Source organism: Salvelinus alpinus, chromosome 26, assembly GCF_045679555.1.
Source record: "Salvelinus alpinus chromosome 26, SLU_Salpinus.1, whole genome shotgun sequence".
NCBI classification, from domain to species: domain Eukaryota; kingdom Metazoa; phylum Chordata; class Actinopteri; order Salmoniformes; family Salmonidae; genus Salvelinus; species Salvelinus alpinus.
In genome coordinates, this window is record NC_092111.1 from 41,633,790 (window position 1) to 41,655,819 (window position 22,030).

The 22,030-nt window shown below is 44.8% G+C and overlaps 1 protein-coding gene across 1 annotated transcript in view; it reads left to right on the plus strand.

The window, feature by feature from the left end:
- The window catches only part of mfsd2ab (MFSD2 lysolipid transporter A, lysophospholipid b), a 45,851-nt gene extending 28,388 nt beyond the window's left edge, over window positions 1–17,463 (plus strand). Inside the window, exons 10-14 of the mRNA XM_071369027.1 lie at window positions 2,648–2,731; window positions 7,969–8,081; window positions 9,221–9,364; window positions 9,646–9,822; window positions 11,833–17,463. Of these exons, the coding sequence (XP_071225128.1) occupies window positions 2,648–2,731; window positions 7,969–8,081; window positions 9,221–9,364; window positions 9,646–9,822; window positions 11,833–11,887 (573 nt within the window). The 3' untranslated portion in view covers window positions 11,888–17,463. The remainder of the gene's footprint in view (window positions 1–2,647; window positions 2,732–7,968; window positions 8,082–9,220; window positions 9,365–9,645; window positions 9,823–11,832) is intronic.
- The last annotated feature ends 4,567 nt before the right edge of the window (window positions 17,464–22,030 follow it).

Here is a 22,030-nt window from a genome sequence, read left to right on the forward strand (position 1 = left end):
CAACAGTAACCTGTTGCAGGGTTCGCACCAGTTGCTTAAAGAATTTGTCACTCTGAAATTCAAGTAGTGGAATACCTTGAAAATCACATTTTCTCAAGTTGGAAAAAGGAAATGTTGCAAATTCATTTCCTAGTTTCATTTCCTCACATGCTTCGCACTGTGGTTGCCAGGCGAGCTCGCTCATTCCACCCACACTGCCACTCAGCCAAGCAGGCAGATCTGACCAACGTCACATTGAAAATGCCGGGCAAATGTAGATTCAATCTTGCCTTTTGTGCATATGGAAAATGTTTATTTTATTTTATTTCAGCTCATGAAACATGGGACTAAAACTTTACAAGTTGCGTTTTTATATTTTTGTTCAGTTTAGTTTTACCCACCTTTTTATTTATAACTGCCCAACCGACCCATACCATGTAAGGTACAAAAATGCATCAGACTTTGACATTGCAGCGTGGGAGAATGACCCCTCATGTGGCTCTTCAGGGACACAAGACACACAACGCTGCATCCTACGCTGGTGCTAGTTCAGACATTTTCTCTGTAACAACCTGCAGAGCTTTTTTTGCCAATCGCCTCATTTAACGGGGCGGCCGCGATATTCCGCCGTGTTCCTGCCGTTCTAGTGGCCGTTTTCCTCACACAGCCCACCCGTCCTTCTCCCGACTGGCAACATTAAAGCTGCCAGTCTGAAGTAAGATGTTTTTTTTCGTAGCTATTAAGTAGTAAATTCCCAAAATGCCCAATAAAAAATACAATACAGGCATTAAGCTGGAATTGTATAGTAATGTGAATAGATGTTCACCAGTAGGTGTGTCCCCTAACTCTGCTCATCACTACTCAAATTACACCATCACTACTGACTTACCACTCACGTATGTAGGAAATAAGTAGTGAATCAACAAATTATTGAGTAGAACTTGTGAGGTTGTAATGAATAGTAAGTTAGTCGTTTTGAGGTTGTGGCGATATACTGCCATCTGGTGGCGACTACAAACAATTGCATAATAGGAACTATTTACAAATTGATGGTCCTTGAACATAAATATTAGTGCTTGAAAAAGTACTTGGAAAGACCTTGAATTGGACTTGCCACTGTCTGTACGAACCCTTTACTCTTAAAGGAGCCTGGGTGCCAGTCTGTTTGTGCTATTATTCCACTACTTGCCACTGTCTGTACGAACCCTGCTGTTGTGTTCAGAACGTGATCTATTCACACAGTTTTTTGTAGACTATGCAAATGTTTGTGATGCTGGAAGGAGAGAGATTTGACAGGCAGAGTGAGGTGCAGACAGTTCAGGGGAAAGATGACCTTGATGTGGTATTGCCAGGAAGCAGAACAAGCATTGTGAGGACGTTTAGCAGATGCAGATGACCTTGATGTGGTATTGCCAGGAAGCAGAACAAGCATTGTGAAGATGTTTAGCAGATACAGTCCACACACACACACACACACACACACACACACACACACACACACACACACACACACACACACACACACACACACACACACAGATGATGCACGAGAAAGAGGACACAGACAAAGTGAAGTTACTCTTGAGATTGCTGGATTTACTAGAGCAGGTTGAGGGGAAATGTACCTCTATGCTTAGTACTTTCTTTGCAGTACAACACACACACAATGTTAGTTTATTCTTATACAAACACATCCAAAAAGAAGGGAAAACTACTGGCGTCCCAGTGGCGCCCATAAGGGTCAACGTTTGACCTCTTATTGACTAAACCATAAAGTCAGAGGTCAATCTGATCTGTCCCAGGCCACACCCTGTCTAGGGTCAGATGGTGACCCTTGTGGAATGCAGGAATGTCCCTATAATAATAATGTCCACTGTAATGTGTTGTGAAGCATCCTGCAATTCCTGCCGTATTCCCGCTGCTGTGTTGTGATGGGTTGCCTGGCTACCCGGCCCGAACGCTACTCCACGCCCACAGATGTTAGTTTATTTTCCGCTATGTGGCTGGATCTGAGTACCTCCCCGCTGATTTCAAGACTGCAAACCCATTCTAATCGTTCGGATTTGTCCCATGAACTAAACTGGTGGGTTGGGTCAGAGCCAGAATGTGGGTAAAGGGGCATTTTTAGAAAATGTGTTATTGACTTTGATGCTGATTTGGTTACAGATGATCCAATCGCTGATGACTTTGTTTTGTAGCTACAACAACACACATTTTGACGTCAACATAAACAACTTTAATAACGATGGCGGAAAAATTCCGATTGAGTCGTCAGGCATGTGATAGGTGGATTAGAGAGGTTGAGAATGTCTTCATGGTAAATCCAAAAACACAAACCAGACAGCACTGCTGTTTTTTGGAGGGGGTTTTTGTAGTCTGCCACATAACATGTTCCAGAGACGGAAGACGGCGGCTTCTCAAAATGGCACCCTATTCCTTTTATGCTCACTGGTCGAAAGTTGTGCCCCATCTAGCGAATAGGGTTCCATTTGAGACTCGGTCCTTCTCTTGGCACGTTGGCTAAAGTAGAAACGGACTGGAACTCTAGCCAGGTCATTGCAAAAAATATGGCAACAGAAACATGCTAACTAAACTAGAACAAACACAACCATTTCTATATTAAGTCTTGAGTAAACCCCATTTTTTTTTTGTCTTGTTTTCTCTCCAGCTCGCTGCGACGCTCACCATCCCCTTCTGGCAGTGGTTCCTCACCAAGTTTGGCAAGAAGACAGCTGTGTACATCGGCACCTCTGTAAGACTTAGCATACCCTCAGAATGATCACACACAAAATGCCTTAGTCCATGGAGGCATGCTTTTTTTGGGCCAGGGCCTTGGATGAGGAGACACTGAAGGCAACTTCTTTCATGCAAAGCCTGACAGTGGAAAGGCACCATGCCTTAAGGTGTCAACATGCTTCAGATTGGCTGTCGGCTAGCCGAACTCAGCTAGCCGAACTCAGCTAGCCGATCTCAGCTAGCCGAACTCAGCTAGCCGATCTCAGCTAGCCGAACTCAGCTAGCCGATCTCAGCTAGCCGATCTCAGCTAGCCGATCTCAGCTAGCCGATCTCAGCTAGCCGATCCGAACGAGTGTGCTTGCATACTCCCTTAAAAGACCTTTGCTTGAAAAATGAGAAAAAAGCGGCAATGGTACTCTTTGTCCCTTTTGAGACACAGTAGCCAGTATACACTTCCTAAATAATTGTCAGAATGAATCTAACTCAAGAAATCTGACATTAATTTGTAAGTTTCTTTGCCCGAGATCTTAATCGTGCAATTTTTACATCTATCTAAACGAGTCGTCTCTTGTTAAATGACAACTGAAGAATCCCTACTGTTTCACCAATCACAGACGAAGTGGCGTATACTTGGGCTCTGAAAAATCCAAGTCCAAAACCGTCACAAAATGTTATCATAATAAATACACAAACCCGTTTCTGGCTGGGAAGCATGCGGATGCCTTTCTTACTCAATGAAGACCAAGCATCTCCAGGTCATTTGTATCTCAAGGACCACGTTAAATGGATACTTCAGGATATTGGCGATTTAAAAAAAAACATTTTTATTTAACTAGACAAGTCAATTAAGAACAAATTCTTATTTGCAATGAAGGCCTACCCCGGCCAAACCTTAACCCGAATGACGCTGGGTCAATTGTGCGCCGCCCTATGGGACTCCAATCACGGCCGGTTGTGATACAGCCTGGAATCGAACCAGGGTCTGTAGTAATGCCTCTAGCACTGAGATGCAGTGCCTTAGACTGCTGTGCCACTCGGGAGCCCAATGAAGCCCTTTATCTACTTTCCCATAGTCAGATGAACTCGTGAATAACAGTTTTATGTCGCTATGTGCAGTTTGAAGGAAGGTTGCTAACTAGCATTAGAGCATTGACTGGAAGTATGGTAACTGCTAGCATGCTAGTAGATAGCACAATGACTGGAAGTATGGTAACTGCTAGCATGCTAGTAGATAGCACAATGACTGGAAGTATGGTAACTGCTAGCATGCTAGTAGATAGCACAATGACTGGAAGTATGGTAACTGCTAGCATGCTAGTAGATAGCACAATGACTGGAAGTATGGTAACTGCTAGCATGCTAGTAGATAGCACAATGACTGGAAGTATGGTAACTGCTAGCATGCTAGTAGATAGCATAATGACTGGACATCTATGGTAACACTAGTTAGCATTGGCTCGCAAAAACTACCTCTAACTTCCTTCATACTGGATGCAGAGACCTAATAGTATCCACAAGTTCATCTGACTCTGGAAAACCTTCCTAATATTGAGTTGCACCCCCTTTGCCCTCAGAACAGCCTCAATGTGTCGGGGCATGTACTCTACAAGATGTCAAGCGTTCCACACGGATGCTGGTCCATATTGACTCCAATGCTTCCCACAGGATGTCCTTTGGGGTGGTGGATCGTTCTTGATACACACGGGGAAACCGTTGAGCGTGGAAAAACACAGTAGCGTTGCTGTTTTTGACGCACTCAAACTGGTACACCTGGACCCTAGTAGCGTACCCCACTTAAAGCCATGAGGTCAAAGGAATTGTCCGTGGAGCTGCAAGACAGGATTGTGTAGAGGAAAAGATCTAGGGAAGGGTACGAAAAAATGTCTGCAGCATTGAAGGTCCTCAAGAAAACAATGGCCTCCATCATTCTTAAATGGAAGAAGTTTGGAACCACCAAGACTCTTCCTAGAGCTGGCTGCCTGGCCAAACTGAGCAATTGGGGGAGGACGGCCTTGGTCAGGGAGGTGACCAAGAACTCTATGGACACTGACAGAGCTCCAGAGTTGCTCTGTGAAGATGGGAGAACCTTCCAGAAGGACAACCATCTCTGCAGCACTCCACCAATCAGGCCGTTATGGTAGAATGGCCTGACGGAAGCCACTCCTCAGTAAAAGGCACATGACAGCCCGCTTGGAGTTTGCCAAAAGGCACCTAAAGGACTCAGACCATGAGAAACAAGAATCTCTGGTCTGATGAAACCAAGATTGAACTATTTGGCCTGAATACCAAGCGTCACGTCTGGAGTAAACCTGGCACCATCCCTACGGTGAAGCGTGGTGGTGGCAGCATCATGCTGTGTGGATGTTTTTCAGCGGCAGGGACTGGGAGACTAGCCAGGATCGAGGCAAAGTTGGCAGATCGAGGCAGAGAAGAATGGGAGAAACTCCCCAAATACAGATGTGCCAAGCTTGTAACTTCATACCCAAGAAGACACGAGGCTGTAATCGCCGCCAAAGGTGCTTCAACAAAGTACTGCGTAAAGGTTCTGAATACTTTTTATTGAACCTTTATTTAACTAGGGAAGTTAAGAAGACATTTTTAATTTACAATGACGGCCTATACCGGCCAAAGCCGGACGACGCTGGGCCAATGGTGAGCCGCCCGATGGGACTCCCAATCACGACCGGTTGGGATACAGCCTGGATACTTATGTAAATGTGATTTCTGTTATTTTTAAATATACATTTGCAAAAAAAAAAAAACTAAAAACCTGTTTTTGCTTTGTCATTATGGGGTATTGTGTGTAGATTGATGAAGGAGAAGAGAAAAACGAATCCATTATAGAGTAAGGCTGTAACGTAACATCATGTGTACATCATTGGTGATAAATGTTTTCTCTCTGCAGTCTGTGATCCCCTTCATGATCCTGGTGGTGTGTGATAACGTCGGTGTTTATAATACAGTGTTTCTCTCCTCTCTGCAGTCTGTGATCCCCTTCATGATCCTGGTGGTGTGTGATAACGTCGGTGTTTATAATACAGTGTTTCTCTCCTCTCTGCAGTCTGTGATCCCCTTCATGATCCTGGTGGTGTGTGATAACGTCGGTGTTTATAATACAGTGTTTCTCTCCTCTCTGCAGTCTGTGATCCCCTTCATGATCCTGGTGGTGTGTGATAACGTCGGTGTTTATAATACAGTGTTTTCTCTTCTCTCTGCAGTCTGTGATCCCCTTCATGATCCTGGTGGTGTGTGATAACGTCGGTGTTTATAATACAGTGTTTTCTCTTCTCTCTGCAGTCTGTGATCCCCTTCATGATCCTGGTGGTGTGTGATAACGTCGGTGTTTATAATACAGTGTTTTCTCTCCTCTCTGCAGTCTGTGATCCCCTTCATGATCCTGGTGGTGTGTGATAACGTCGGTGTTTATAATACAGTGTTTTCTCTCCTCTCTGCAGTCTGTGATCCCCTTCATGATCCTGGTGGTGTGTGATAACGTCGGTGTTTATAATACAGTGTTTTCTCTCCTCTCTGCAGTCTGTGATCCCCTTCATGATCCTGGTGGTGTGTGATAACGTCGGTGTTTATAATACAGTGTTTTCTCTCCTCTCTGCAGTCTGTGATCCCCTTCATGATCCTGGTGGTGTGTGATAACGTCGGTGTTTATAATACAGTGTTTCTCTCCTCTCTGCAGTCTGTGATCCCCTTCATGATCCTGGTGGTGTGTGATAACGTCGGTGTTTATAATACAGTGTTTCTCTCCTCTCTGCAGTCTGTGATCCCCTTCATGATCCTGGTGGTGTGTGATAACGTCGGTGTTTATAATACAGTGTTTTCTCTCCTCTCTGCAGTCTGTGATCCCCTTCATGATCCTGGTGGTGTGTGATAACGTCGGTGTTTATAATACAGTGTTTCTCTCCTCTCTGCAGTCTGTGATCCCCTTCATGATCCTGGTGGTGTGTGATAACGTCGGTGTTTATAATACAGTGTTTCTCTCCTCTCTGCAGTCTGTGATCCCCTTCATGATCCTGGTGGTGTGTGATAACGTCGGTGTTTATAATACAGTGTTTCTCTCCTCTCTGCAGTCTGTGATCCCCTTCATGATCCTGGTGGTGTGTGATAACGTCGGTGTTTATAATACAGTGTTTCTCTCCTCTCTGCAGTCTGTGATCCCCTTCATGATCCTGGTGGTGTGTGATAACGTCGGTGTTTATAATACAGTGTTTCTCTCCTCTCTGCAGTCTGTGATCCCCTTCATGATCCTGGTGGTGTGTGATAACGTCGGTGTTTATAATACAGTGTTTCTCTCCTCTCTGCAGTCTGTGATCCCCTTCATGATCCTGGTGGTGTGTGATAACGTCGGTGTTTATAATACAGTGTTTCTCTCCTCTCTGCAGTCTGTGATCCCCTTCATGATCCTGGTGGTGTGTGATAACGTCGGTGTTTATAATACAGTGTTTCTCTCCTCTCTGCAGTCTGTGATCCCCTTCATGATCCTGGTGGTGTGTGATAACGTCGGTGTTTATAATACAGTGTTTCTCTCCTCTCTGCAGTCTGTGATCCCCTTCATGATCCTGGTGGTGTGTGATAACGTCGGTGTTTATAATACAGTGTTTCTCTCCTCTCTGCAGTCTGTGATCCCCTTCATGATCCTGGTGGTGTGTGATAACGTCGGTGTTTATAATACAGTGTTTCTCTCCTCTCTGCAGTCTGTGATCCCCTTCATGATCCTGGTGGTGTGTGATAACGTCGGTGTTTATAATACAGTGTTTCTCTCCTCTCTGCAGTCTGTGATCCCCTTCATGATCCTGGTGGTGTGTGATAACGTCGGTGTTTATAATACAGTGTTTCTCTCCTCTCTGCAGTCTGTGATCCCCTTCATGATCCTGTTGGTGTGTGATAACGTCGGTGTTTATAATACAGTGTTTCTCTCCTCTCTGCAGTCTGTGATCCCCTTCATGATCCTGGTGGTGTGTGATAACGTCGGTGTTTATAATACAGTGTTTCTCTCCTCTCTGCAGTCTGTGATCCCCTTCATGATCCTGGTGGTGTGTGATAACGTCGGTGTTTATAATACAGTGTTTCTCTCCTCTCTGCAGTCTGTGATCCCCTTCATGATCCTGGTGGTGTGTGATAACGTCGGTGTTTATAATACAGTGTTTCTCTCCTCTCTGCAGTCTGTGATCCCCTTCATGATCCTGGTGGTGTGTGATAACGTCGGTGTTTATAATACAGTGTTTCTCTCCTCTCTGCAGTCTGTGATCCCCTTCATGATCCTGGTGGTGTGTGTGAAGAGTAATCTCATAATTACCTACATCGTGTCGTTCGCTGCCGGGATCGGAGTTGCTGCTGCCTTCCTATTGCCATGGTGAGTTGAAGTAGCTGTCTGTCCCTCATCTTTTCTGTTTCACTGTTTTCCCTCTCTTTTTATATCACTGACTGGTTTCTCTCTCTCTGTCTCTAGGTCCATGTTGCCAGACGTGGTGGATGTTACTGTCTCTGTCTCTGTCTCTAGGTCCATGTTGCCAGACGTGGTGGATGTTACTGACTCTCTGTCTCTAGGTCCATGTTGCCAGACGTGGTGGATGTTACTGACTCTCTGTCTCTAGGTCCATGTTGCCAGACGTGGTGGATGTCACTGACTCTCTCTCTCTGTCTCTAGGTCCATGTTGCCAGACGTGGTGGATGTTACTGTCTCTGTCTCTGTCTCTAGGTCCATGTTGCCAGACGTGGTGGATGTTACTGACTCTTTGTCTCTAGGTCCATGTTGCCAGACGTGGTGGATGTTACTGACTCTCTGTCTCTGTCTCTAGGTCCATGTTGCCAGACGTGGTGGATGTCTCTGTCTCTAGGTCCATGTTGCCAGACGTGGTGGATGTCTCTGACTCTCTGTCTCTGTCTCTAGGTCCATGTTGCCAGACGTGGTAGATGTTACTGTCTCTGTCTCTAGGTCCATGTTGCCAGACGTGGTGGATGTCTCTGACTCTCTGTCTCTGTCTCTAGGTCCATGTTGCCAGACGTGGTGGATGTTACTGACTCTCTGTCTCTGTCTCTAGGTCCATGTTGCCAGACGTGGTGGATGTTACTGACTCTCTGTCTCTAGGTCCATGTTGCCAGACGTGGTAGATGTTACTGTCTCTGTCTCTAGGTCCATGTTGCCAGACGTGGTGGATGTCTCTGACTCTCTGTCTCTGTCTCTAGGTCCATGTTGCCAGACGTGGTGGATGTTACTGACTCTCTGTCTCTGTCTCTAGGTCCATGTTGCCAGACGTGGTGGATGTTACTGACTCTCTGTCTCTAGGTCCATGTTGCCAGACGTGGTGGATGTTACTGACTCTCTGTCTCTAGGTCCATGTTGCCAGACGTGGTGGATGTCTCTGACTCTCTGTCTCTGTCTCTAGGTCCATGTTGCCAGACGTGGTGGATGTCACTGACTCTCTGTCTCTGTCTCTAGGTCCATGTTGCCAGACGTGGTGGATGTTACTGACTCTCTGTCTCTGTCTCTAGGTCCATGTTGCCAGACGTGGTGGATGACTTCCAGGTCCAGAACCCAGACTCTCAGGGTCACGAAGCCATCTTTTATTCCTTCTATGTCTTCTTCACCAAGTTTGCCTCTGGAATCTCCCTGGGGATCTCCACTCTCAGCTTGGAGTAAGTTTACCCTTCACAGATGGACACTTTGGCCCTTGGCCTCTTGCGGCCCCTTCGTGCTGTACATATTCATTTAGACATCATCAGTCAGGAAGTCTTACTTTCCCAGTCTGGCCAAGTAAAAAAAAAAAAACACGAGGATAAGCCAAATCCCACTTCAAAGCACAGGATTGTTTCTCCATCTGAATTAGTAATGTGTGTCACATGAACTTCTTTGATCAAAGTCCTGTGGTTAAATTCCTTTCTCATGATTTCCTTGTTCTCCTTCCCTCCATCTGTAGTTTTGCAGGGTATATGACTCGAGGTTGCACCCAGCCTGAGAACGTGGATATGACCCTGAAGGTTCTGGTCTCCGCGGCGCCCATAGGACTCATTCTGATTGGCCTGGTCATATTCCGCTCTTATCCAATCGACGAAGAGAGGAGGCAGGGCAACAGGAAGCTGCTGCAGGAGCAACGGTAAGACTTGCATGTCTGACTGGGGAACTCGGGCCTCGTACACCAAGCATTTCCTTTGTATATGGAAATATTGCCAAATTGTTTACCATTTATAAGATCACTTATTGCTTTCAGAAGTACTCATATTTGGCACTCTAAAATTCAAGTACTGGAATACCTTGAAAATCTGACATTTTCTCAAGTTGGTACCTGAAAAATACTTAATGAATATCAATTATCAAATATGTTTATGGAATATATAAGAACAATTTATTGGTCTTGTAAATTTCCAGGCATACAAGTTTTATTTCCTTTATTTCCAGTGTTTTGTGCTCTGGGTGCCAGGTGAGCTCTCTCATTCCACCCACTCTACTACTCAGACAGGCTGGTACATACCTGACTGATTAGGCGCCGCCAAACGTCACATCGATAGCTAAAATGCCGGGCCAATGTAGATTCCATCCTGCCTTTTTGCGCCTAGGGAACATTTCTGCAATCTTTTTATTTCAGCTCATGAAACATGGGGACCAACACTTTAGATTTTTATTCTTTATAGTTTACCCACCTTTTATTTACCGCTATATGACTGGACCGTTTAAGGTGCAAAAAAATACATTAGACCATGGATGAATCAGCCCTGAAGAGCCGCATGAAGGGGGGAGGGGGTAAGACACAACGCTGAATCCTGCGATAGCGCCCGTTCGAAATAATGTAACTTTCCCCCCGCCAATCTCCTCATTCACGTGGTGCCTGTGTAACAGTAAAGCTTCCGTCCCTCTCGAACCAGGGACCCTACTTCAAGGTCTCAGAGCGAGTGACGTCACCGATTTGAAACGCTATTAGCGCGCACCACCGCTAACTAGTTAGCCATTTCACATCGGTTACACCTGCTTCAGCCGTGCTCCTGCCGTTCTGTTGGCCCGTTACTCACACAGCCCACCCGCCATTCTCCCGACCCGGCATCACTAAGGGTGCGTTCGTAAATTCACTTCTGGCTATCTACTCCGATTTCAGAGCACTCTCGTCAGAGCGCAGAATAACTGACAAATTTACGAACGCTCAACACCCATTGAATATGGTCGGTGTCAGTAAACGTCGGCAAAAAAAGCGTTATTAAATTGTTGCCAGCAGCACAGTTACAGTCACCAACGCTCTGGATAACATGAAAAACAGCCTAACCAGCTCTGCTAGGGGGAGTAAAATGGTCAGAGTGGGGTGTTCTCTCATTATGTGTCTGGAAGTAGCTAACAACCTAGCCAACATTAGCCAGTTAGCTTGGGTGCTTGACTGCCTTTAGTCAGAACGCGTCAGAACAACCTTATTCCTCGGTCAAAGCTCACGCCGAACACTCTGAGAGCGAAACGCTCTGAATTTACTAAGGACCCAGAGTGTACTCTGACACGCTGGAGGCAATTTACGAACTCACCCTAAAGCTGCCAGTCGGAAGCAAGATGCTTTTTTTTGTAGCTATTAAGTAGTAAATTCCCAAAATGCCCAATAAAAAATACAATACAGGCATTAAGCTAGAATTGTGTAGTAATATGAATAGATGTTCACCAGTAGGTGTGTCCCCTAACTCTGCTCATCACTACTCAAATTACACCATCACTACTGACTTACCACTCATGTATGTAGGAAATAAGTAGGAAATAAATGTATTATTGAGTAGAACTTGTGAGGTAGTGATGAATAGTAAGTTAGTTGTTTTGAGGTTGTGGGGATATACTGCCATCTGGTGGCGACTACAAACAATTGCATAATAGGAACTATTTACAAATTGATGGTCCTTGAATATAAATATTAGTGCTTGGAAAGACCTTGAATTGGACTTGCCACTGTCTGTACGAACCCTTCACTCTTAAAGGAGCCTGGGTGCCAGTCTGTTTGTGCTAATATTCCACTACTTGCCACTCCTTGCCATACCTGGTACCCAGGCTATTCATCAAGTACATTTGTTGTGAACTGTTCAGGTATAATGGACTGCTTGTCTGTCGTGTGTAACCCCCAGGTCTCTCTGTTCTGTTCTCACAGGGAAAATGAGGCAGACTCCAAAACCGACTCCACAGAACTGACCAACATGGTGTAGGTTCTAGAAAACTCATGGATCAATGGGGTGACTGATTGTTGCTTGCACTAAGGTGGGGCTAATGAGGGGGCTGGACCTATCACGAAGGAGATACTGCTTCCATCCAATCACACTGCTGCTTCAAGTCTCTGAACTTCAAACTAACATAAGGCCAAAACCAGAAAATGTTTCTAAAAACTGCAGCTCCGTATGGCAAGGAAGGACAACATATCTTACCCCCCCCCCCCCCCCCCCTCCATGATATGACTGACGGCCTTCCTGGTTTAAGTCCCGCCCACTTCAGCTATGACACATTTTCCCAACAGACGTCACCCGCTCTGTCGTCAGTGTTGTTTTTGGGGTCAAATCTAAAATGGCAACCCATTTACTAGTGCACTATGTGGGGATGTGACGGCGTAATGGGGACTCTTTACGGTGTCATTTGAGACCCTTTTTTTGATGTCAAATTAATGTTGCACAGAACCTTGATGTTATGGGTACAATGCGTAGTACTGTCGTGTACCATTTGTTTTATGTATATTGCCATAACTTTATCTATTGTAGGTATAACTTGAACATCTCTAATGACTTTAGACACTAGAACAATTTATTACAACCCTCTTTTTCTAGGGTGAAGAAGACTGTCCAAAGCTAAATAAGAGCCTTTTTTATTTATTTTTTATTTATTTTTTACTGGTATCGATTACAAAAGTCAGACTTTTACATTTTTGATAGAATATTTCTACAACAACTTTGAATATCAAATGTTGCTACTAAGTGTATATAGACTTCAGTTTGGTACTATCTTGACTGGTAGGGCTACTCTACTGTCTTGACTGGTAGGGCTACTGTACTGTCTTGACTGGTAGGGCTACTGTACTGTCTTGACTGGTAGGGCTACTGTACTGTCTTGACTGGTAGGGCTACTGTACTGTCTTGACTGGTAGGGCTACTGTACTGTCTTGACTGGTAGGGCTACTGTACTGTTTTGACTGGTAGGACTACAGTACTGTCTTGACTGGTAGGGCTACTGTACTGTCTTGACTGGTAGGGCTACTGTACTGTCTTGACTGGTAGGACTACTGTACTGTCTTGACTGGTAGGGCTACTGTACTGTCTTGACTGGTAGGGCTACTGTACTGTCTTGACTGGTAGGGCTACTGTACTGTCTTGACTGGTAGGACTACAGTACTGTCTTGACTGGTAGGACTACAGTACTGTCTTGACTGGTAGGGCTACTGTACTGTCTTGACTGGTAGGGCTACTGTACTGTCTTGACTGGTAGGGCTACTGTACTGTCTTGACTGGTAGGGCTACTCTACTGTCTTGACTGGTAGGGCTACTGTACTGTCTTGACTGGTAGGGCTACTGTACTGTCTTGACTGGTAGGGCTACTGTACTGTCTTGACTGGTAGGACTACTGTACTGTCTTGACTGGTAGGGCTACTGTACTGTCTTGACTGGTAGGGCTACTCTACTGTCTTGACTGGTAGGGCTACTGTACTGTCTTGACTGGTAGGGCTACTGTACTGTCTTGACTGGTAGGGCTACTGTACTGTCTTGACTGGTAGGGCTACTGTACTGTCTTGACTGGTAGGGCTACTGTACTGTCTTGACTGGTAGGACTACAGTACTGTCTTGACTGGTAGGGCTACTGTACTGTCTTGACTGGTAGGGCTACTGTACTGTCTTGACTGGTAGGGCTACTGTACTGTCTTGATTGGTAGGGCTACTGTTCTGTCTTGACTGGTAGGGCTACTGTACTGTCTTGACTGGTAGACCTACTGTACTGTCTTGACTGGTAGGGCTACAGTACTGTCTTGATTGGTAGGGCTACTGTACTGTCTTGACTGGTAGGACTACTGTACTGTCTTGACTGGTAGGGCTACTGTACTGTCTTGATTGGTAGGGCTACTGTACTGTCTTGATTGGTAGGGCTACTGTACTGTCTTGACTGGTAGGACTACTGTACTGTCTTGACTGGTAGGACTACTGTACTGTCTTGACTGGTAGGACTACAGTACTGTCTTGACTGGTAGGGCTACTGTACTGTCTTGACTTGTAGGGCTACTGTACTGTCTTGACTGGTAGGGCTACTGTACTGTCTTGACTGGTAGGACTCTGACTACTTTACTGTCTTGACTGGTAGGACTCTGACTACTTTACTGTCTTGACTGGTAGGACTCTGACTACTGTACTGTCTTAATCCAGCATCAGCTGCTTCTGATGTGTAATATATTGTCGACCTGTTAGTCCCAGTATCTGCATACTGTTAATTCAACACTTTTCCCCCCTCCTTTGTTTGTTGTGTTTATGTACATATTTAGCCATGTCTGGAATAAGTTAGATTTGTATCATTTAGTTCCTTTTTTTAAGACCTTGTCTACTATTTGACACACTTTACAAGGAAGTGAGATATCTTATCGATTATTGTTTTACAAGTCGTGTGTTTCATACAGTTTGAAACCAACTCAAATGTTTCCTTCCGCACTTTTCTATGGGCGGGTTTGTTTTGTATGGTCCAGTGCCCCTGGTGGGTGGAGATTTCACTTTAAGGACCAATGCAATGCTCTAAAATGTACAAACACTGCCTACCCAGGGCACCGGGCCATTCAAAACAAACTTGACCATAAGCATATTCAACAGGGGTGTATTCACTAGGAAAGCAAACAGGGAGGAACCTACCTGAATTCGTGCAATATAAACGTTCATAGCGCACAAATGAATACACCCCAGTTGTGGCCCAGAAGAGATTTGTGTCCAACTTTATAACTCTATAGACTGGAGGTAAAAGCTGTGCTCTTCACAGCACTTTCCTCACCATTAAACCAGAACCACTATAGCACAACTGTGAACCAAGCTATTTTACACAGCCTATACAATCTATAGTATCTCTACTATAACTAGTAACGACGTAGTGTTGGGCAAAACCATAATGACAGCTCGTACTAATCTAGAAAGAGTACATTTTGAAGTATTTGAGTGACATCTGCAGCGTGGACTTTTGAAAAATATCCTGCTTTATATTCTAGATTTATCGTATTTTTTTTAAAATATAATATATTTTTTAAGGCTGCTGTTGCAACTGAAATTAGTTCTGAATGCGTATGACAAAGTTCTCACTTCCATGTGTATTGGGCTCAAAACCTTTTTATTTGGAAAGTTAACAATTTTTATTTATTTTTTAATTTTATTTTTTTAATGGTAAATCCTCAGTCTTATCTTTTTGTGTAGCTGTGTTTTTTTTTTGGGGGGGGGGGGGGGCGAAAAGGCAAGCAAGTCAAAGTATTGGAAAATGGGGGGGGGAGAAGTTTGTGTGTTATTGTATTGAAAGAGTCCACAGGATGTCAGTTGAAATTGATTTACAGACGAAAAACACTGGGCTAGGCCTTATACATCAGTCCCATGGACAATATCATCTTACATTGAAATATACACAGAAAAAAAAACTTTTTCAACGATTTTACTGAGTTATATGAACTGTAAGGAAATCAAGTCAAGTGAAATAAATGTATTAGGCCCTAATCTATGGATTTCACATGACTGCATATACAGATATGCATCTGTTGGTCACATATCAACAACAACAAAAAAGGTAGAGGCGTGGATCAGGAAACCAGTCAGTATTCGGTGTGACCACCATTTGCTTCATGCAGCGTGACACATCTCCTTCACATAGAGTTGATCAGGCTGTTGATTGTGGCCTGTGGAATGTTGTCCCACTTCCTCTTCAATGGCTGTCCGAAGTTTCTGGATATTGGCGGGAACTGGAACACGTCTATCCAGAGCATCCCAAACATGATCAATGGGTGACATGTCTGGTGTGTATGCAGCCCATGGAAGAACTGGGACATTTTCAACTTCCAGGAATTGTGTTCAGATCCTTGCGACACGGGGCCGTGCATTATCATGCTGAAACATGAAGTGATGGAGGTGGATGAATGACACGTCAATGGACCTCAGGATCTCGTCACGGTATCTCTGTGCATTCAGATTTGTCATCGATTAAAATGCAATTGTGTTTGTTGTCCCTAGTTTATGCCTGCCCATACCATAACCCCACCGCCACCATGGGGCACTCTGTTTACAACGTTGACATCAGCAAACCGCTCGCCCACATAACGCCATTCACGCTGTCTGCCATCTGCAGTTGAAACCTGGATTCATCCGTGAAGAGCACACTTCTCCAGCGTGCCAGTGGCCATCGAAAGTGAGCATTTTCCCACTGAAGTCGGTTACGACGCCGAACTGCAGTCAGGGCCAAGACCCTGGTGAGGATGACGAGCACGCAGATGAGCTACCCTGAGATGGTTTCTGACAGTTTGCGCCGAAATTATTTGGTTGTGCAAATCCACAGTTTCATCAACTGTCCAGATGGTTGGTCTCAGACAATCCTGCAGGTGAAGAAGACGGATGTAGAGGTCCTGGGCCTGCTTGGTCTGCGGTTGTGAGGCCGGTTGGACGTACTGCCAAATTCTCTAAAGCTTATGGTAGAGAAATTAACATTTTAAATTATCTGGCAACAGCTCTGGTGGACATTCCTGCAGTCAACATGCCAATTGCACGCTACCTCAACTTGAGACATCTGTGGCATTGTGTTGTGACAAAACTGCACATTTTATTGTCTCCAGCACAAGGTGCACCTGTGTAGCGATCATGCTGTTTAATCAGTTTCTTGATATGCCACACCTGTCAGGTGGATGGATTGTATTGTCAGAGGAGAAATGCTCACTAACAAGGATGTAAACACATTTGTGCACAATGAGGGGAAAAAAAGCTTTTTGTGCAAATGGAAAGTTTGTGGGATCTTCAATTTCAGCTCATGAAACATGGGATCAACATTTTACATGTTGCAATTATATTTTTGTTCAGTATTTTCACAAAGTTATGTTATAGATACGGTTATATATTTACAGACAATTATAATACCTGTTGATCAGTGCCTTCATAATGAACTAAATGTTTAAAGTCTCTCTAGTGGTCACCTAGCTCTAGTCCTAGTTAGAGGAACGGTCTAGTGCCCTGGACCAGAGCTAGTGGACATCTTGTGTGCCAAAAAGTGGGAGAGAGAAGGCTAATCCAACTTCGATTACCAGATTTTCTCCATTTCTACCTGATCAGTCTCATACAATGGGGAAAACTTGTCATTGTCCCACACAATGAAATCCGTGAGGGGAGTGTGGATCTGTCTCCGTCCATTTCTCACACGCTATCTGACAGCACACTGGGACAATTTGTGGATTGAACTTGGGTGAATGATGCCTCTTGCCATAGAGATCTGACATTTTACAAAAATTTACACTGATTGGCTCAAGACAGGAGCTATGGTAATTAACTGAGATGTTGTTAGTCACACGCGGCGTCCCTATTGGCTCAAGGGGGAGTGGCGCCGCATCATTCATGTTTACTGTTGTCTTGTTTATTTTTCTTGTTGTTGTTTTTTGTTTTGATGAATGTTTGAATTGTTTTAATATATCTTACTTCCACACAGAGCTGTGTGGATGTAGGTAAAAGTTGTATATCTTTTGATATCCGTGCCAGAAAGTGATCTGAACGGGTGTTCGAAGTAGTTATTTAATAAATGTTATACTAATTGATGCAGTGTTGTGCTTTTGTCTGTCAGAATTCATTAAGGAAATACATGTCCTATCAACGTGATGTACAGCTGATGTAATGAAAGGGTCATCCCCCCTCTGCCCTAGAGTAATGAGAGACTACCATACAGCCAGTCCTCTGCCCTAGAGTAATGAGACTACCATACAGCCAGTCCTCTCTGCCCTAGAGTAATGAGAGACTACCATACAGCCAGCCCTCTCTGCCCTAGAGTAATGAAAGACTACCATACAGCTAACCAGTCATCCCTAGAGTAATGAAAGACTACCATACAGCTGACCAGTCATCCCTAGACTAATGAAAGACTACCATACAGCTGACCAGTCATCCCTAGAGTAATGAAAGACTACCATACAGCTAACCAGTCATCCCTAGAGTAATGAAAGACTACCATACAGCTGACCAGTCATCCCTAGACTAATGAAAGACTACCATACAGCTAACCAGTCATCCCTAGACTAATGAAAGACTACCATACAGCTGACCAGTCATCCCTAGAGTAATGAAAGACTACCATACAGCTAACCAGTCATCCCTAGAGTAATGAAAGACTACCATACAGCTGACCAGTCATCCCTAGAGTAATGAAAGACTACCATACAGCTAACCAGTCATCCCTAGAGTAATGAAAGACTACCATACAGCTGACCAGTCATCCCTAGACTAATGAAAGACTACCATACAGCTAACCAGTCATCCCTAGAGTAATGAAAGACTACCATACAGCTGACCAGTCATCCCTAGACTAATGAAAGACTACCATACAGCTGACCAGTCATCCCTAGAGTAATGAAAGACTACCATACAGCTAACCAGTCATCCCTAGAGTAATGAAAGACTACCATACAGCTGACCAGTCATCCCTAGACTAATGAAAGACTACCATACAGCTAACCAGTCATCCCTAGAGTAATGAAACTACCATACAGCTGACCAGTCATCCCTAGAGTAATGAAAGACTACCATACAGCTAACCAGTCATCCCTAGAGTAATGAAACTACCATACAGCTGACCAGTCATCCCTAGAGTAATGAAAGACTACCATACAGCTAACCAGTCATCCCTAGAGTAATGAAAGACTACCAGCTAGGAAATGTACTTGTAGACTTACTGCTGCCTTTATGAGAGGCTCCACAAATCAGTGGGAGAGATTGGATGTCTCGAGCCCATACCAGCGGCATATTGCAGATTATACAGGGCAACATTTATTTACATTTATTACATCTTTATGTAATACATGCATCACTAGCCACTTTAAACTATGCCACTTTATGTTTACATACCCTACATTACTCATCTCACATGTATATACTGTACTCTATACCATCTACTGCATCTTGCCATCTTTATGTAATACATGCATCACTAGCCACTTTAAACTATGCCACTTTATGTTTACATACCCTACATTACTCATCTCACATGTATATACTGTACTCTATACCATCTACTGCATCTTGCCTATGCCGTTCTGTACCATCACTCATTCATATATCTTTATGTACATATTCTTTATCCCTTTACACTTGTGTGTATAAGGTAGTAGTTGTGGAATTGTTTGGTTAGATTACTCGTTGGTTATTACTGCATTGGCGGGAACTAGAAGCACAAGCATTTCGCTACACTCGCATTAACATCTGCTAACCATGTGTATGTGACAAATAAAATTTGATTTGATTTGATTTTTGAAAGGGGCCTAAATGGCCAAATTGAGTGTGCGATGCTGTGTAACTATTAGAACAAGTGGACTGCATAAGGATGTTGATGGGTTCACAGTTCAAAGTGACAACATGATGCATGAATAAGAAAACAGATGAAATGAGATGAAGCAGGAAATCCACAGTTGTTTTTTTTTTTATTACACAAAATACAGGAACAAGGTTGTGTTTTACTAGGGGGGGGGGGAATACAAGGAGGAAGTTAAACATGTTATTAACATACAAGCATGACTGACGAATGCAAAAAAATAAATGTAGAATCAAAAACCAACTGTGGATATATCTTACATACTGGACTGGCGGGATACTGCACTAAATATGGCAGCAGCACATACAATGGTTATTTTAATACTATCATTTTATACATTTACTACAATCATGAAAAGTACTCGACAGTCACGCACAACATGGAAAGGAAACATAAGTTAGCCACCCCATGCAATCACCATCAGACATAAGGAAGACTGTAAGGAAGACTGTCCCTACTCTGCTAATGAGCAGAGTAGGGACAGGGGCAGGGCAAGGGAGGAGGGTGGTCAGAGTAGGGACAGGGGCAGGGCAAGGGAGGGGAGTGGTCAGAGTAGACAGGGGCAGGGCAAGGGAGGGGAGTGGTCAGAGTAGGGACAGGGGCAGGGCAAGGGAGGGGTGTGGTCAGAGTAGGGACAGGGGCAGGGGCAGGGCAAGGGAGGGGGGTGGTCAGAGTAGGGACAGGGGCAGGGCAAGAGAGGGGGGTGGTCAGAGTAGGGACAGGGGCAGGGCAAGGGAGGGGGGTGGTCAGAGTAGGGACAGGGGCAGGGCAAGGGAGGGGGGTGGTCAGAGTAGGGACAGGGGCAGGGCAAGAGAGGGGGGTGGTCAGAGTAGGGACAGGGGCAGGGCAAGGGAGGGGAGTGGTCAGATTAGAGACAGGGGCAGGGCAAGAGAGGGGGGTGGTCAGAGTAGGGACAGGGCAAGGGAGGGGAGTGGTCAGAGTAGAGAGGGGCAGAGGTGACTCGAGTCACAAATATGACTTGCAACTCGACTTTGACTTTAACACCAATGACTCGTGACTTGACTTGGACTTGAGCCTTATGACTCGACCTGACTTGATACCCTCCCCAACCTGACTTGATACCCTCCCCAACCTGACTTGATACCCTCCCCGACCTGACTTGATACCCTCCCCGACCTGACACCCTCCCCGACCTGACTTGATACCCTCCCCAACCTGACTTGATACCCTCCCCGACCTGACACCCTCCCCGACCTGACTTGATACCCTCCCCAACCTGACTTGATACCCTCCCCAACCTGACTTGATACCCTCCCCGACCTGACTTGATACCCTCCCCAACCTGACTTGACACCCTCCCCGACCTGACTTGATACCCTCCCCAACCTGACTTGATACCCTCCCCGACCTGACACCCTCCCCGACCTGACTTGATACCCTCCCCAACCTGACTTGATACCCTCCCCAACCTGACTTGATACCCTCCCCAACCTGACTTGATACCCTCCCCAACCTGACTTGATACCCTCCCCAACCTGACTTGATACCCTCCCCAACCTGACTTGATACCCTCCCCAACCTGACTTGATACCCTCCCCGACCTGACTTGATACCCTCCCCAACCTGACTTGATACCCTCTCCAAGCCCAAATTTAAAAAATGATGCTGTTTAAAAAAGTGTGCAGCGCATCAACTCTTCATTTAATGGATTTACAGTTTGAATCAGAAAAAGTTGTTCCTGGCAGTGCAGAGGAATGTCGGCGGGCGAATTCAGACGGAGCCCTTGGAAAGATGATACCCCAAAATTATTATTTTCGGATATAAAGACGACGCTGTATCAACAAAAAACGGATTGCAACTTGCAAAACATGCGGGAAGAAAATTACAGACGGAGGCGCAACAATTTCCAACTTTGTTCGACATTTGAAGCTGCACAAACAACGGTAAGTCGTGGCTAATATAGCCGACAGCTATATATTTGATTACTTTACTAGTGTATCACGTAGGCTAACGTCACGTTAAATCAATGAGCCTCCACACAGTCAGTCAGTGCGTGAACGTGATCATTGCACCCCAGATTGAGCTACAACTGGCTAGGCAGTTGGTTGCCTAAATCCTGCCTGATGTTACTGCTGTTCCTAAAACCATTGACATACGTTAGCCTACTGTAACCACACAGTAGTGTGTGTGTGTGTGTTAAGGTTGGGCGATTGTGTACAAGCCTACATCGCCCGATTGCGCCCCATAGCGATCCTCGATAGTCGATCACTATTTGGGGGGGGGGTCTTTCTCATGGCTACCCATGTATTTACATGGAAATATAACGTTTATTTGGAAAGTAATAAATATATAGATATTTTTAAAAGCATTCATGATTTGCGTAAATGTATTATACTATTACTCTTGTTAAAAATATGAAATGGTATTACATTTGGTGAAGAGCACATTATGACTTGTTTAGGACTTGAGACTTGACTTGATGGTCTTGACTTGAGACTTGCCTGTCTTGACTTGGGACTTAACTTGGGACTTCAGTGCTAAGACTTGAGACTTACTTGGACTGGGCTGTCTTGACTTGGGACTTGACTTGGGACTTGCCTGTCTTGACTTGGGACTTGAGTGCTAAGACTTGAGACTTACTTGGACTGGGCTGTCTTGACTTGGGACTTGAGTGCTAAGACTTGAGACTTACTTGAACTGGGCTGTCTTGACTTGGGACTTGAGTGCTAAGACTTGAGACCTTCTTGTGACCTGTAAAACAATGACTTGGTCCCACCTCTGGAGAGGGGTGTGGCCAGAATGGGAATAAATGAGTCATAGAGGGCAGAAATAGCAAGGAGGGG